The sequence below is a fragment of the Carassius carassius genome, chromosome 2 (assembly GCF_963082965.1).
Source record: "Carassius carassius chromosome 2, fCarCar2.1, whole genome shotgun sequence".
Taxonomy (NCBI): Eukaryota; Metazoa; Chordata; class Actinopteri; order Cypriniformes; family Cyprinidae; genus Carassius; species Carassius carassius.
The window spans coordinates 32,203,465-32,221,326 of NC_081756.1; the positions used below are offsets into that span (position 1 = coordinate 32,203,465).

Sequence of the window (17,862 nt, forward strand, 5' to 3'; positions counted from 1 at the left end):
AGAGTATATGAACGTCAGCATTCACATGTAAATATATATATATAAATCTTCCGATGGTTAGGTATGAAGTATGTCTGCCTGCATGGATTATTTGCTCATTTACACCCTTGTCAGATGTGCTTTTTTCCACGCAAAACTTTGAAGTTTTAAAGAAGCAGTGAATTCATGGCACTTTCTTTCATAGGTAACAGCTTTGCGTAAAAACGGACATTTTAAATGGACTAGTTTTAAATGGAGCAGAAACACAGAATGATCCCTCAAAGATGTCAAAAAATAAACCGCATCCTACTCCCAGACACCAAACTCCAGATTTGGATACAAAATGTCTATCCACCAATTTCCTTGGTAACATCAATGAAAGCAGTCAGCTAATGGACTTTACACCCCACCCAAAATAACATGCAATATAGTATGATTTCCTGTCAGGGAGAAGAGATAAACAGCAGTTGTTGAGGCTGAGTGAGGGACAGACACACGATACCAACCTAATCCGCTCTGCTTCATCTCTGGAGACTGACGTGAGCAGGAGGGGAAGAGGCGGTAGCTGCCTCCTTTAGAGGACGAAGTCTCTGACAGGACCTTTGCACACAACAAATGAAGCCCTTTTAAATAACATGTCATAAAACCAAGCCCGTTTCTCTCAGTTCGACACCACAGAGATTTATAAAAGTATTATGAAATCACTCTGTTCAGTGGTTGGCATAGTAGTTGGCTGAGTGAGATACCTCCATGGAGCCAGTCTTGCGGTTCCGGATCAGAGGGGATTTCCTCAGGGTGCTGATGGCCTCTGAAAGGGGCAAAGCACGGTCAGGCTCATCTCGTACAAGATTTTCCAAACTACCAGGATCTGTTTGCTTCTGATCATTCTGTGTGAACACACACAAACACTGAGATGGAAACTTCAGCAAACAAACCTAGCTATCATTAACTGAACAACAATCCAAATCCAAAACATAAGAAAATGGAACAAAGGAAAGTCTGTGTACTTCAGAAGAGGCTGGTCGGAAGCCAAAGCCCATCGGAGCGCTCTCCTCCTCAGATACTTTGACCCCAGGGCTGAAATGCAGTTCAACATGGAAGCGTTCTTCAGAGGAAGGGTCCTAGGTTAACACAATATCACAATTGTCAATGCTTTGAAACACTCTTTTGCCACTGCACAGTCAGTTATTACAGTTCACTTGTTTATTCTGTGCCTCAAAGGAGCAGAACAGACAGTGAGAGCAGGATGTACCTTTTTGTTGTCTTCATAGAGCATTATGACGATCTGGGTCATGTAGTTGAGCTCAGACACTGCACTCAGATAATCCATGGCTCTCTTCCACTGCTGGTCCTTCTCCTCCTGAAACGTCATGCATTCTTTAACACTCAGCTGATACCACAATCAAAGACAATTGCTTAAAAAAAAAAAAGAAGTACAATTTAGCTTGCCATACTTCAGTTGTTAAGCACTGCTTTCTTTTCATGTATGGCACTGGCTTATTGTGTCAGTCATTTTGACTTTACTCTCAATACATTTCTCAATGCCAAAGAGGCATAAGTGCAGCTACTCCCTTTTGGCACCAACTGGCTTGGTATTTTCTTTTCAAGTCTTTTGGTTTCTAATGAATAACTCCAATTTTGAATTCACTTGTGTCCTTTTGACAGTAGTAAGAGCTCGTCAAGAGCTTTCATTTGATGTAATGATGAAGTTGGAATTTACTACATGATACTTACATCCAATAGGCCACCATAACGGAAGATACTAAGCAGTGAGTGGACGTGACTCTCACTCGTGAAATACAGCCGAGTTCGGACATGCCTGCCTGGCGACAGCACTCCACGTGAATATCTGTGAAACAAAGAGATGGACAAGTGTGAGCTCTCATGCTCAATAGGAGAGTCCAAATAAAAGGAAGAAATGGATGAGAGTGAAAAGACAGGGCATCTCACAGTGGATGCAGCTTGTTTACAGACTCGTCCTCATGTGTCCTCTGAAGGTCAAGCTGAATCTTCTTCACTAAAGGCAGACAGTAGGCATAAGCAATGTCCAGCTTCTCCACCTTATTAATGCCGTACTCCTAAAAAAGTAGTTTGAAGGACAGTTGTAGTACAGTTGAAACACTCAAATATATATATCATTAAAAAAAATGAATTACAAAATTAAAATATAAACTTAAAATCTAATTCAAAATATTAGCAAAAACGAGTGTGTTAATTATTCTAAAATAACACTGGCTGTTAGTTGGAAAGTATCAACATTTTCTTGGAAGGGTTTGAAAATACATTTTTAGATTTAAGTTTTTGTTGTGGTATCCAAGGACTTTCCAAGGTTTTTTTTCCCCCCAAACAAAGCAATAGCTAGTGAAAATATTTGGGGAAATATCGGTATTCAAACAAACCTGTTGCTAAAGCATCTATGTAAAAACTGTATAATAACAAATGTTCAGCTCTGAGGACAAGCTGTATGTGTTCACGTTTCAGAATTTTCTCACACACCTGTGGTATGACAATGTTGGCTAGTGCTCTAGAGAGCTTGAAGAGTTCATATGTGTCCTCCAGGCCCAGACAGCTGTTGTGCTGCACGTCATACTTAACACAGTCGTAAATGTCAGGAATCTTGCTGATGTCGTAGCGGCCACTCTTCATGCGGAAGTCCCTTTCCAACTTAGACCAGCGCTGCAGCATCATCTCCAGTGTCTCACTGTGGTACAGCTGTAAATCTGAGAGGCAACACCAACTCACTTACTCGGGTCTTTCTTTCACGAGTTACTCCTTATAGCCTTTTAATGTGTGTTTTTTCTCTTCTATGAGCACAGAACAATCACCTGCTGATTTGGGGTCTTCAAGTCTTTTGTGGATCTGTGAGGTGAGGCTCTGGACAAGGCTGTAGACTTGATCACATGTACTTACTGGATTCTCCACAGCTTTCATAGAGCCAACAAGAGAGCTGCTGCATGTTGGAGCCAGCTGGAGAAACAGAGATAAAGTGGACACAGGTGTGTTTTCGTATCAAGTCAACGGAGGGCAGAATGCACCCTTAGTTCAAAAGCTGTCTGATACTTCAATTTACCCTGTCAAAGTCTTCTTCTGTGAAGATTTCATCTTTCTGCATGATCTCATGAAGTCTGGCCTTAACCCTCTGCTGACAGCCGCTGAGGGATTCGATATCGTTATCCAGCAGGCCGTTCATATTTGCACTCTTTACCATCTGGACCAGGATCGGTGTCAGTTCCCCTTCCAGTGCTAAGAGACCCTGACAGCCAGACAACCAACACCAACTTAATATCCTCTGATAACTTAATATCTTTAAACCTTAGACAACCTGTATTTGTTGTGGCTAAAGACCTTTGCAAAGGCAGCAGCAGTCATTTGCACCCTGCCCTCATCAGAGGCATAGATCTTGAGGTCATGCCGGTAGGTGCTGTGGAGCCTGAGCAGGCCGCACCCTGGAAAGCCAGCATAATCCCCTACAAGTGGACAAGAACATAATATTCACAGATGAAAACTTTATGAGACTAAATAGCCATAATCAACTGAGGCAATCAAGCCTGTTCCATTAAACCCAGTCTTTCTGGGTTTCACTCCAAACCTAACCAAGTCTTACTTGACAGTAATAAGACACAAGGGTGCTGGAACAGGGTGGAACACCCCATTATAGTCTACGTTAAGTCCAAAGACTGAAAATGTTGTCATAACATAACTGCAAATGGGAATATTTTTCTCTCAAATCTCATTAATTCCAGTGTTCAATTTGTGTTTGGCAACTACAGTCATAAAACCAATAAGCAATACATGACCGTAAATAAAATTTACAAGATAAGTAAAAAATGAAGTTTACAAGAACAACAGCTAAAATTTAAAGTGGTCATCAACTGAGAAATCAAAATTGACATATAAGAGGTCACTGTACTTTAAAAATATCCTGAGTTTCAGAACTCAAAACTTTCTTGTTGGTCTAAAAACAGCTTATATTGAAGCCAATCTGCCCAAATGACAGGTTGTGGAATGTGCCACTTTATGACGGAATCGTTAGGCTAAACACTGCCTCCATTGAAGATGATAAACGCCTGCTTCTACATCACTGCCTGTTCAGCCACACCCACCGATTCACACCTGTATTGTAAATAACGAGAGAGGCAAACGCAGGTGTGCGCAGAAATCAAACCATAAAGATGCTCAGAGGACAAGAAGATGCTGTGCAGTGCCAAGTTGTGAAAAAACAGTCTTTGCATCGGCTTCCTTCTGATCCAAGCATTAGGAAAGAGTGGATGAGCTTTATTTTTGTTTGAAGTTTATTTTTATTGAATGACTGGGACCTTTGTTCACTTCATTTTATTGCAGATTCATTTAAAAGTAGGGAAAAAAAACAATTTGAGACAGGTTTTCAGAAAGATTGAAACTAAAAGACAATGCTGTGCTGAATACAGTGCCCTCCATAAGTATTGGAACAGTAAAGACAAAATTTTTCAGTTTGCTGTGGAGTCAAGAAATCTGTAAATATGATTAAAAGACGAATACGAGACAAAACTACAGAATGTCACATTTTATTATTGGGTGATTCAACACGAAGATGTTTTACCAGCTAAGAAAATCAGCACTTTTAGAGTTTCATCTCCCTAGCTGATGTGAGCACAAGTATTGGAACAGTTGCCTCACAAGTTTTTCTAAGTGTTCAGCTGTGTCCTGTTGCATTAATTCTTCAGATATTAAAAGAAGGGAATGTGTCTTATCAGTTATATCCATTGCTTCTGCATTCTAAGTCGTTGACACACACAAACCAGGATGAAGACGAGGAAGCTGACTCTGAAAGAAAAGCAAACAATTTGGATGCTAAAAGAAAAGAGGAACTCAATTATAACTATAGGAAAAACAAAGGGCATGGAGAAATCAAGAGTTTGGAAACTACCGGAGACGTCAGCAACCAACAACGACCTGATCGGCTGAAAAAAACAACAGTAGTTGATGACAGACAAATCATAAAAGCTGTGAAAATTAACCCTAAAATACATGTCGGTAAAATCACCAACAACCTCCAGAAAGCTGAGGTGATGCTCTTTCCATCTACAGTCCGCAGGAGAATTTGACACAGAATTACAGAAACTACACAGCAAGATGCAAACCTCTGATCAGCACCAAAAATAGAAAGGCCACAAACGTGAGCCAGTAGAGTTTTGGAACTGAGTTGATGGACTGATGAGACAAAGATTAACCTTTATCTAAGTGATTGGAAAGCAAAAGTGTGGAGAAAAAAAGGGAACTACAAAAAAATTATCCTAAGCAAACAACCGAAAGCTTGGTGGAGGTGGTGTCATGGCATGGCATGCATGGCTGTCTCTAGAACAGGACCTCTTCATTTTAATGATGACTTAATGTATGATGGAAGAAGCTGAATGAATTTGAAAGGGTACAACTCATCTTGGCTACCAATATTCAAGAAAATGCCACCAAACTCATTAGAAAGCACCTCATATTGGATCAGGACAATGACCCAAAATACCCTGCCAGTTCAGTTAACGACTTTATCAGGGCAAAGAAATGTAAAGTCTTAGATTCATTTCACCAGCTGAAAAGGAAACTAAAGACAGAAACTCCCCAAAACAAGCATCAGTTGGAATTGGCTGCATTAAAGGCTTGGGAAAAGCATTTCAAAGCATAAGACCAAGAGTCTGGTGATGTCTATGGGTTGCAGACTCATTGCAAGGGATCTGCAACTAAATATTACCATTTAATCTTTTACATCTGCCTTAAATTCAACTGTTCCAATACTTATGCTCACATCAAATATTGGGATGAACTCTAAAAGTGCTGTCCTTTTTGTTTGGTAAAACATGTATGTGTTGAAAGACCCAATAATAAAATGTGACATTCTGTAGTTTTGTCACATATTAATCTTTTAATCGTATTTGCAAATGTCTTGACTCCACAGCAGAGAAAGCAATTTTGTCTTTTACTGTTCCAATACCTATGGAGGGCACTGTATAGTGGATATTGTTTGATGTAAACTGAGTGTTTTTAATCTAAATTACACCAGTGTCTATCTATGAAGGATGTAGGCTGTCAAACATACACAACTGCAAGCCAATCATAGCAGTGGGCATTTACTTCAGAGTCTACAATGCGCTATGCCTATTCAAACAGTGTTCAGATGAGGGGGTCAGTTCTTGACCCTTTAAGTCTGATCTTCACACAAATGTATAAAAAGACAAAGTGACATGTAGAATATATTTTTATGACACTTTTATAATGCAAATGGCATAAAATTGCTGCATGGAAAAAGTGGCAGAAATTATAACCAAGAGCAAACAAGAAAGGGGGAAGTGCATAATATAAAGACTGCTGAATAGGCACTGGCTTTCAACATTGGGTAACGCTTCATACTACCTTACATTTAATACAGTTCAAGAACGAGAAAGATTGTTGTATTATAATAAGTACTTCAGAAATCTTTGTTTAATACAGTGCTGCAGGGATGACATATTTTTGTTGGCCAAACCAAAGCCAATAGGATTTTTCTCCTGAAGAAAAAAGTTAAATCTTCAAATATCGCCGCCATAAAGCTTCTGAAGACTCCTTCCATTTTTTATTAAAATCTACAGGTTGGAAATTGTGAATTGATATAACTTGCAACAATACAAATATAAACACAACAAGGGTGAGATGATTGATTTATGAACATAATTAAAATGCCCAATATTGTGTCACATGTGTGTTATGTGTAATGCTGGATTAGAATGCTGTAAGGAGGAACTACAAAAAATAAACTTTGTGCCTTCGGAAACTCATGATGAAGAACATCTACAGTGTGAAATGGGGACAACCAGTGATGAATGTCTGTGTCCTTAAAGGGTTAGTTCAGCCAAAAAGGAAAATTATGTCATTAATAACCCTCATGTCGTAATCAAAGTCGTAATTTTTGCTATTTTTGGACCAAAATGTATTGTCGATGGTTCAGCAAATTCTAACTGACCCTCTGATGTCACATGGACTACTTTGATGATGTTTTTATTACCTTTCTGGACATGGACAGTATACCGTACACACAGTTTCAATGGAGGGACTGAGAGCTCTCGGACTAAATCTAAAATATCTTAAACTGAGTTACGAAGATGAACGGAGGTCTTACTGGTTTGGAACGACATGAGGGTGAGTTATTAATGACATAATTTTCCTTTTTGGCTGAACTAATGCTTTAAGCTTAAGAGACTGACAGACAGGAGACAGGTCTACCTTGACCTCCAGGGTACATGCAGCGAAAAGCCCTGCCAAGTTCTTCAGCCTGAACTCTGCCAGCTGGAGTCAGTTCCCCACCCCACTTCAGCACCAGCAGTATAGAGGGGCCCTCCTTACGAGTATCTGCACACAACAAACACAGCAGCACCATAATGCACACCATGATTCAAGCCAAAGAGGACATGTTTCCCAATCAGCAATCCTCATACCTTCCTCCTCACTGGATGTTTTGGGCTGTAAATGAGGAAGGTAAGTTAGCTGCACTTTCCTATTGATTCCAGAGAAATGGCCATACCTGGAAAATAAAAACAGATCAGAGACAATAATATAATCAGGCCATATCCTTTAGGCTCCAAAGAAGTTTACCTTCCACCTCACTGCTTTTGACTGACGTCTAAATTAATATAGCCACAAGGACCTACCAGATCAGCTGCTCTGAAATATATCCAGCGAATCTAAGCTATTCCAAAATGAGTGATGTTTGACAAGGGTTAAGATAGGAGACACTTTATATTGTGTCACAGGACAAATCTTACAAATTGAGATTCTAAAAATAATGCATGTTGTTAATATCACTGAACATTGTTTTCATGACAGTCACAAGGCTGAAAGGAGGCCTCCACAGCACAGGACACTGCAAATGTGCCAGTAAGCATCTTACAGTAACATACATTTCTAGAACAGTCTTTAGTTGTTCAAGTTTGGATGACTTCTCCTCAATTTCACAGTCAGTATGCTCTCCTATGTCTGCCAAGAGTGTCCTGGTAATGTCCAGAACTTCCTGTGGAAACAGCACAGCACAGATATGGTTTTAACAAAACATTTTACATTTAAATGATTGGCTCTGGGACAGGGTTCACCATGGGGTCTCAACAAACTTCCAAAGAGGCCTAAAGATGACTTAAAGTGATGCAAAATGAGACAAAACAGTAATTACATTATTAAAAAAGAACTAACATTTTAAATTATTTCTTATTTTAATTTACCATCTTATTTACTTTTTAGTAACTACGACTCCAGAGTCTTTGAGAACTTGAATATATAAGGTAGCCTAAACCTGGAAAAGTCATGGCATTTTACAATGAATATACATACATCAAATTAAATCTTTAGCCAGTAATTAACTGTCTTTACATAACTGGATGTGTCATGTAAAGACACTCAATTTTTAAATTACACTAGGAGTGGTCATAGAAAAAAATAGGTGTGCTTTATTTAAATTTGGTTTAAATTTAAAATATAATAATAATAAAAAATGTACCTGCAGTTCTTTGGGCTTCTTTAGCTTCAGCTTGCCTGTTTTATACCCACCATATTTTTCAAAAAGCTCAAAAAACCTGGAAGAAAGGAATCAGCATGATATTTAGCATTTTGGATCCATTAGTCATGCTTTAAGTGATTAAGTCTATGGAGTAGGTGACAAGATCGCACATGGGATTCCGAACTTCCATCTTCATCTTCTGCTTTGGTGTACGATCTCCATGACGGATCACAGCAATCACACAACGCAGCTCCATCCTAGCAGACAGAACCACAAAAAACTCATTCTGATGCAATACCATAATAGGGTCACCTGGCATTTATTTTAAAGAAAGAGGAGTTTTACTACCATTAATGCATAGTGTACACTACTTAAATGAATCAAAGATATGAGTATAGCATGTGATAAGTACATGGTCCCTGATGTAGTGGGTACAATAGGAATGTCCTCTGCCTCTGTAGGTATGGACCAGGGGATCTGGAACTGTGGAGCCAGCTCCCTCATCACAATATTTCTGAAAGAAAGAACAAGCCAAACTCATCAGGTGTTGTGCATCTTGCAACTATATGTCAATCTGTGAATGACACACATTTTAAATCATTATCTGATTATTAGGCTTTACCCCAGGATCTTAGCACAGTCATCATAGTATTTCATGGAATTCTTCACAAAGCTAAATCCGTTAACATCACACACATACGAGTGGCCGTTGGCTCGGAGAAGGTCGAATCCACACACTGTTTGCTAGAGAATAAAATCAATATGAACAGGTTTAACTGAACTGAAAGAAAACTCTTAAAGGGTTAGTTCACCCGAGAATGAAAATTTGTCCATCTTCTACTCACCCTCAAAGCATCCTAGGTATGTGTGACTTTCTTCTTTCAGAATAATCCGATTGGAGTTATATTAAAAATCTTCCTTGCTCTTTCAAGCCTTTCAATGGGGGTTAGCAGGTGTTTGTTGTCAACAGTTCAGAAGACGTGAAATAAAGTGCGTGCATCTGTAATAAAACGTCCCTCACACGGCTCCGGGGCATGAATAAAGCCCCCCTGTAGCGAATCCATGCGTTTTTGTAACATAAATATCCAGATTTCAAACATAAAAAACACTTTTTAAAAAAACACAGTGTTTATTACACTTGAAATCTGGATATTTATATTACAAAAACGCATGGATTCGCTACAGGGGGGCTTTATTCATGCCCCGGAGCCATGTGAGGGACGTTTTATTACAGATGCATGCACTTTATTTCACGTCTTCTGAACTGTTGACAACAAACACCTGCTAACCCCCATTGAAAGGCTTGAAAGAGCAAGGAAGATTTTTAATATAACTCCAATTGGATTATTCTGAAAGAAGAAAGTCACATTCACCTAGGATGCTTTGAGGGTGAGTAGAACATGAATTAATTGAAATTTTTGGGTGAACTAAGCCTTTAAACCCTGAAGCCCAGAAAATGTAATCTATCAGAAACATTTTGAGTCAGTACTGAAATGAGCAGCTCATCTGACCTTGAACGCCAGACACACTTTACGGGCCACAAGCTTCTCCATAGCAGTCAGCATTACTGGGTAGCGGATTTCTTTGCCTTCACTGTCTCTTTCTACTTTTCCATCGAGAGCAGGGGACTTACGAGCCTCTGCGTGAGCATAATCTGGCCCTACTGTATACACCTGTAACAAAACAAGCACACACAAAAGCAAAAAATTATAATTTCATCTGATGTTCAAAGGAGAGACATTTTACAAATAGCACAAGTTTCCAGGCACACAGCATAACAAGATGAACGAAAAATAAGTCTAAAATGAAAAACTGTCTAAGAAATATTGCTTTTCCTCTAAAAAGAGCAAATATACTTATTATTATACTAATCATGTAAGAAAACAAAATTTTGCTCTCTATAGATCAAGAGGAACAGGGTAATGCAATCCCTGGGAGATGTAAAAGATGTTAAATTATTGAGTACCTTACCTTCACATCTGTGCCATCAGTTGGCATGAACTCTTCATAGATATAGGAGCCAGTTTTCCTCACACTGCTCTCTGGAGAGTAAACACTACTTCTGCTCCCAATCTGAAACAGAGACACATTCACACTCAAATATTCCTTTACTCCACATTGTGCATTTTGTGCATAATTCAAAGGTTTTGTATACAGTTTTGTTAATAAACTATAGTTTATATAACTGTAGGCAGTGCTATGGAAGTTACTATGAAACTACTACAACCGGCTAATAATTAACCATACAAGTTACATAAAAATAAATACAACTGATAAAAATTAAAATGCACCATTTATTATATAACTAAATCAAATACACAGTGATAAACATCCAAATTTAGAGCTGCAAATGTACTTTCTGTGACATAGTGTTACCAAATGGAACAGTTTCATTAAAACTATCCCTATCTGTTATTAGTCTAACAAATATTGCTCTGCCCCAAACTCACCACATTGGGGTGAGCCAGTGTTACCCCAGAGCAAAGTTTTAGCCACACTGTTACACTTTTCAGGGTGTTAACATACAGTTGGCTTACTTAATACTTGTAGTATTTTTTCAAAATCCAAAAAAAACAACAAAAAAAACCCTTCAGCTTTAATAGTGCTCCTGTGGCTCAAGCATTGCGTTAGCAGCGCAAGGTTGTGGGTTCGATTCCCAAGGAACACATGTTAGGTAAAAAATGTTAGCCTGAATGCACTGCAAGTTGCTTTGATTAAAAGTGTCTGCTAAATGCATACATTTTATTAATTTTAATTTAATTTAGTTTATTATGCTACATAATAGAAGATGTAAAACTTATAGAACATAAGTGCTGCAGAGATTATGTAATTTATCAGGTCAACCCATAAATTAGCATTACCTGGTTCCCTCAACAATAAGCCATTGTCTTTTACATTGTGTTTGATTTGAATTATTGCAGAAAATATGCTCTGTGGTCAACACCATGGTCACATTACTTCATTTCACATTTTCATATATTTAAAAAATCTACTACAAGTTTGAAAGTTTGAGTTATAGTAGCAATCGTAGATGAGTTAGCAAAATCACTTCATACATATAATGTAAATAGGACGTAAATGTGGACTAATAAGCAGATGACTTTTAACATCCAAAGTCACATTTAGCCACTTGTATTTTTCAAGACACATAAAAACTTAACCTTTTTCAGAAATTTAACCAAAAACCCATTCAAAAGACCTATTGACTTTGGGATGATAAAACAGGAAGGGTAAAAATGCTAAATTGTTTCACGGTTTTAGTACTTTCCTGCATCACTCTTTAACTCTGGTTGGTAAATCAAAGGTTTTAATGAATGAATGAACTGCTAAAACAAGAATTCAAGTTAGCGGTGTTGCTAATTTTAGCTGGTTACTCCCTAACACTGACAAAATACACTGATAAACTCTTCACTTTTGTCTATTTTTAACAGCTGACAGAGAAGGCTGAAACAAAATATCAGCATGCTCTTCTGTTTACGTTTTGACAATTCCTAACGACAAATCATGTGCCTGTGTTATTAAGATGGATGCAATTCAAGTTCTATGCATAGATAACAGGAAGTCATTGCAAAAAGACCTTTCTGAAGAGACGCTGGCTGCCTCCTCCAGCTGAAGTTGGGTAGTAGATGTACACATTATGGTCCTCAGCAGAAACTGGCTTCTCTACAAAGGGTTTTAGAAAGACTTCGCCGTTAACTTCAACTTGGTCTTCTCCCTCAACAAGGTTACACTCTATGGCACACAAGAAGGAAAGGCCAATCAAAACAGTATTCCAGTGAAGATTAACAAATATCTGAGCAGACACACAGATAAAACAATCATCATCTGAGATATGACCATTATGTGGATTTATAACTGGGTAAATATAGCACTTTGATTGTCATTTGTTTAGAGGAGGATAAATTTATTCAGGTCCTCAGGGAACTGTCATAGCTGCCAAGAACATAATGGCTCATTGGATGCCAAATGATCCCATCACAGGTCTCTTTAGCCTATAAAACACTTGAAATTGCTCTGCGTGAGGGGCTATATTTACTAAGAGACTAAAATAAATCAGAGCAGGGACTAAGCAGGACACTTTGCTAAGATTGAGGTTTCTACTTCACTACTGGATGAAAGGGAATTAAGCAAAGCAAATAACAAAAGACAGCTCTTTTAAAAACATTCCAGGATTTTTGAAAAAAGCTTTGACTGACCATCAGGTTTGTCAGGGTCACGGTTTAACACAGCATAGCGTGGCAGATCTATCCCCTCCTCCTGCAGGATACGATATACTTCCCTCCTAAAATATGATTTAAAAAAAGCACAGAAAAGCCTTATTCAGGTATCATACAGGATGCTGAAATGTATGTAAATATGAGAGACAATATGCAAAACTCTGGTTGAAAAACATGCTCATACCTGTCCTGTATGTAATACTGCATATTAAGATCATCGATGAGCAATGGGTTGCGGAGCTTTGCATAACTCACTGCCTTATCCAAGGGGAAACCTAATTTAAAAGAGAAAATATTAATGTTGATAGTATGGACATGCTAATATACAAATGACTTGCCAAAGACACAACACACTGATAAAAATCCATTTTTAGACTACTTATCAGGCATCTTTGCACACCAAAGAAGCAAAATATGGTAAAATTGTTTGGCATATTTTCACAGGCAAAAATCCAGTAATTTAAACAGAAATCCATGTGATTGGGAACCTCATATGAGGGCAAAATTTAGACTGCAGATTTTTCCCATGCAGACTTCGCAACAGGCTCAAGCTGAACCTCAAATTAGCTTGACCAAAAGAAAGCAGCTGGGTTTGAAAGTGACTTCTGTTTGAGTTGTGCTTCATACATCCCTACATTATTGACAATCGACAGCTGACCTTTAGCCCACAACATTTTTCTGAAATGATACCAATGTGACTGAACCTTCATCGTGTCTCATTAGATTAGTTGCTAATGCAGAAATGTTTAGTAACTGAACATGAGACCCCTTCTACAAAGCTGCTTCTTGATTTTATTGACTTATTTTACAGTTAAGACTGTAAAATAAGGTGGAGAAACACATACCTTTAGAGTGAAATGAGATCAGGCAGTCACAGAGTGGCCACTTCTCCACCGACTCATTGAGTATGACGTCCTCTGGAAAGATGACCACTGTGATGTACTCAAACTTGCAAAGACGCTCCAAGATCTGAGTCATGGGTTTGGACTTAGATTTCTTCATCATACAGCAAATCCCCACCACGATCTGACATTCTGGAGGCTTAGGAGAAAAAGCACAAATTTAAATAAGATATACCGGTATCTACCTAGACATATCAAACCCAGCAGCAAGACTAAGACTGTTAAACAGAAATTATTTTGAAGCACCAAATCAGCATTTTAGAATGATTTCTGAAGGGTCATGTGACACTGAAGTTTGGAGTAATGGCTGCTAAATACTTTTTTTTCTCTTTTTTTACATGCTTCTGTTCTAAAACTACTAAATCTCCAAGACCAGACACTTAATCAAACTGCACACCATTCATACCGAGTCATCCTCCAGGTCATCTTCGTACAGCTCCATGTCTGTCCTCATGCTGGCGCAGTCGTCCAGGCCTTCGCTCTCATCCTCCGCGCAGCCCACGAAGAATCTGGGAGCGCCGCACTGGCTCTCGCCGGGGCTGCTGGGCTCTGACATTACAGTCCACAGCAGCAGCAACCTTCTGCTTCCTGCCGCGCCATCTCACACTAACAAACAGAGCTGGAGGGGCACGCGGCCAGACCAGCTCCGTACCCAGCCTGCAGGAGCCGCGGTGGGGTCACTAGCGGAGCGTGTGTGTGTGTGTGTTTGAGAGGTAGAGGGGAGGCTGAATGAGGCCTGACAAAGTGCAGGTAAATAGTTATTTGAAAGGATGTGAAGTGCTGGACTGATAACACGAATTCATTCTTCCTAAGGTTTATGCTCTTCCGTTTATATGAGAGAGGGTCTATCTCCAAGTGTCTTAACAAGATCCTCAAAGAGTGAACTGAAGGATGAAAAAAGCACCTTCATTCCTACAAAAACAAACAAACGTGCTTAATCAATAACGGATCCAGTAAGACAGTGCACACATTAATTGTGATTTCGGTGTCAGGAGTGACATTTCTTTTAGCTTAAAAGGGATTGGTTGATGGTCACTGACAGTAGTCCTTACACATTTACCACAGCCAAGTAAGGGTTAGTTCACCCAAAAATTTACATTCCGTCATTAATTACTCACCTTCATGTCATTTTTAAACCCATAAGACTTTCATTCATCTTTGAAACACAAATGAAGATGTTTTTGATGCAACCTGGGAGATTTCTGTCCCTCCACTGAAAGTCCATTCCACTAAAACTTTGATGCTTCAAAAAGTTCATAAATAGACATCATAAATGTAATCCATAGGAATTGAGCCATTTAATAAAAGTCTTCTGACCCCTTTTTATGAAACGATTTTATATGATGAACAGACTTTATATAAAGAACATAATTAGGCTTTGTTTTATTCACATGTAAACTTTGATCAATGTACATACGTAGAGCACATCAAATATGGTAAATAGATACTGCAAAAATCTAATTTTTTTTTCAGACAGGAGACACAATCACAGAAACTGAATGATCAAATGTTATCAATAAAACACTATAATAGAGTCTACACTGTGTGTACTTAATATAAAGTAATTTGTATGAAAACTACAAAAGTTTTTCACTCAAGAGCAGTGAGTGATTCTCTCCATCTTTTGTGATTAACATTAAGGACACACAGCAGCAAGTACATTAATGTGCAGTCACTTTAAGACCTAATGCATTTAGTGTGCCATGCAAGAACAATGTTTGAGCCTCCATAAGAACCAATGAGGTGTGTTTGTGCTCATCAAGCAAACACAGTTAAGTTTGTAGTGGCTTTCCTGTATGCCAGGGCTTTAGTTGTTATTTATACATAAAATAAATAAACAATGTTGTTAAAAAAACATGTGGAACTATGATAAGAACCATATAGTATGTTCTCGCCAGTACCTCTCTAATAGAAAATACAACATTAAGGGAAGGTTAATATCACTGCACCTCTGTTGGGGAAATAATAGTTATATTTGGCTCCTAATTCCATTTACTATATTCGATGTGCAAAAACACAAAATCAAATCTGTTTATTATATAAAGCGATCATTTTTTTGGACTTGGATTAAACAGCTCAATTCATATGAATTACTTTCATGATGTCTTTATGAACATTAATTTGTGTTTGGGGGATGAATGCAAGTCTTAAGGGTTTTCGAACTAAAAAAGGGTGAGTAACTGATGAAACCATTTACATTTTTTAGGCGAACTATCCCTTGAAGTAATATCACACAAACATGTGGACTGTTTGGAGTATCAGCGCAGCTCGATTCAGCTTCAGGTGGAGGTTTTGTGGGTTATCATGGCTGTGCCAATATATATTTCCTAATAGTTTATGTTTTAATATTTATTAATATCGGTCTACTTTTTATTTCATTTTTCATTGCTTTGTGGCATGCAAAACTTAAAACTTTGTTGACTTAAATGCTTTGGTTTCTCATTAAACTATTTTCATCTCCAGAAAAGAAATACATGAGCTAACTAGTGTTTTTGAACATGTATAACACCAGCACTTCTGCTTGTGTCACATTGCTTAATTATCATGCTGGCACTCATGTTACAGCTCCTGCCTTCAGGTCAGCAAATTCTCCAGTCCAGACTAACCACAGAGCTCTGTTCTATGAGATTGAAAATACATTTGTCCCACTGTCACAACACTGCAAAATCAATCCTTCATGTCAGCTGTTTGACAAACACCTATATTGAGTAATATAAAAATTATCTTATCATAGGTTTTAGTTTCTGTTTAGTCTCTAAATAAGAAGAATCACCCCCTTCATCTCATTTTACTTAACCACTTTCAAGTCATACATTTTTTTACTGAATCAACCAGGTAACATGATGGCGGTAACGAGCCTGAACAAGTCTGAACAAACCTGTAAAATAATTAGATCTAATACACTTGATCAATCTAGAGGAAACCTCATATCAAGAATGCAAGACTGAGAAGGGTTTTAAATCTAGACTGAAACACAGTAAGCCCCAAACTACAGGCTTACACTTTTCCAAAAACATTTATTAAAGATACATGAGAAAACAAAATGGAAAAGGCAATTTCTCTGACAACAAATAAACAAATTATTTCCAGTTGACCCGACTTTGAATCCATTCTTGGCACACACGTTATTTTGGGCTATGCTGGTTCCATACTTAACACGATTATCCTTCTGCTTTACAAAGTATTAGAAGTGCATTAGTATTATACGCTTGAAATCCTCTATTTAACTTACACCTGTTCAACTGCTCGAGGAACTCGAACACGACTTGGCCGTGAGAACTGCGTTAGCTGTAACATAACGTTACTCCTACAGAACACATATTATATAATGTCTTTGCGATTACTGTTATCAGATTGTTATCTTAAAACACAGTATTACACATGTGGAACCGTGACAGCACACTCTAAGTATCAGGTTTTCTATTTGTAAATATGTAAGAAAAGTCGTGAGTAGGTTGTGTGGGCTCGCTAACGTTAGCTAGCAACACGGCTATTCATTAGCTCAACGGAAACAAGACAATTTTCTTCAGCTATTATGAAAACTGAATGACAACGGTAGCCAATGAAACTTAGTTTCGGTAATATTAAAGCTCTTTGTTTTCAAGCAATAACACGAAGATAAACAGCATTTACCAGTGATGACTTACTCTACGTGATGCGCGAGGCGGTGCTGACTTCACAGCTGTCCACGGATTTGACAGGTTGAAAATGAAACCGAACTTTGCTTCGGAGGCAAATATAAACAAAGGTTTCAGCCAATGAGAGAGCAGGATTTGCAGACAGACAACCGCCATATCGTGTGAGGCCATAAGAGGGCGGGACTTGCAAGGTAACACGGGATTCGCTTCGCCTCGTTGGAGTATTAAAATATTAAATACAACATTGTCTTAAAACAGACAAAAACGTTTTCAACGTTTTCAATTTTCTTCTGCACTAGTGGACTTGTGATTACATTTCCTAACTCCATATGCATACCTTGCAGTGAACGAGTATAGTATTGGATTCTTTCTGATAATGGACAGACCCTGGCATTGAAGATAAATATATAGCAGCTGCAAAGAAATGTAAAAGAAAGCAAGATCACTTATGTAACTCTTTCCAGTAGACAAACATAGTTAGTTAGGGCGTTTTCAGACCAGTAGGTAAATGTTTTCTTTTATCCAAAAGAGGGACTTAAATTGTTACAATGTTGCATTATTTCCTTGGTTCAGTAGGCTACACTTTCAGAATGCAACATTTCACAGTGTACCTACAAAGTGTTTTTGCAAGTCAC

The 17,862-nt window shown here is 38.3% G+C and overlaps 1 protein-coding gene across 7 annotated transcripts in view; it reads right to left on the reverse strand.

Moving 5' to 3' along the window:
- The window catches only part of LOC132108508 (inositol hexakisphosphate and diphosphoinositol-pentakisphosphate kinase 2-like), a 34,425-nt gene extending 17,051 nt beyond the window's left edge, over window positions 1-17,374 (reverse strand). For all 7 annotated transcript variants that reach the window (XR_009424474.1, XM_059515241.1, XM_059515228.1 and 4 more), the window contains exons 1-25: window positions 17,237-17,374; window positions 13,996-14,501; window positions 13,533-13,728; window positions 12,872-12,962; window positions 12,667-12,752; window positions 12,048-12,202; window positions 10,442-10,543; window positions 9,982-10,143; window positions 9,093-9,214; window positions 8,883-8,984; window positions 8,641-8,727; window positions 8,471-8,546; window positions 7,881-7,990; window positions 7,419-7,504; window positions 7,207-7,332; window positions 3,325-3,446; window positions 3,050-3,232; window positions 2,805-2,946; window positions 2,476-2,699; window positions 1,930-2,057; window positions 1,714-1,828; window positions 1,232-1,339; window positions 987-1,100; window positions 726-866; window positions 486-579 (exon numbers count right to left, since the gene is read on the reverse strand). Coding sequence is in view for 6 of the 7 variants with exons in the window: in XM_059515241.1 (XP_059371224.1) it covers window positions 486-579; window positions 726-866; window positions 987-1,100; window positions 1,232-1,339; window positions 1,714-1,828; window positions 1,930-2,057; window positions 2,476-2,699; window positions 2,805-2,946; window positions 3,050-3,232; window positions 3,325-3,446; window positions 7,207-7,332; window positions 7,419-7,504; window positions 7,881-7,990; window positions 8,471-8,546; window positions 8,641-8,727; window positions 8,883-8,984; window positions 9,093-9,214; window positions 9,982-10,143; window positions 10,442-10,543; window positions 12,048-12,202; window positions 12,667-12,752; window positions 12,872-12,962; window positions 13,533-13,728; window positions 13,996-14,145 (3,022 nt within the window). In the remaining variant the exon portion in view is untranslated. The remainder of the gene's footprint in view (window positions 1-485; window positions 580-725; window positions 867-986; window positions 1,101-1,231; window positions 1,340-1,713; window positions 1,829-1,929; window positions 2,058-2,475; window positions 2,700-2,804; window positions 2,947-3,049; window positions 3,233-3,324; window positions 3,447-7,206; window positions 7,333-7,418; window positions 7,505-7,880; window positions 7,991-8,470; window positions 8,547-8,640; window positions 8,728-8,882; window positions 8,985-9,092; window positions 9,215-9,981; window positions 10,144-10,441; window positions 10,544-12,047; window positions 12,203-12,666; window positions 12,753-12,871; window positions 12,963-13,532; window positions 13,729-13,995; window positions 14,502-17,236) is intronic.
- Window positions 17,375-17,862: the final 488 nt, after the last annotated feature.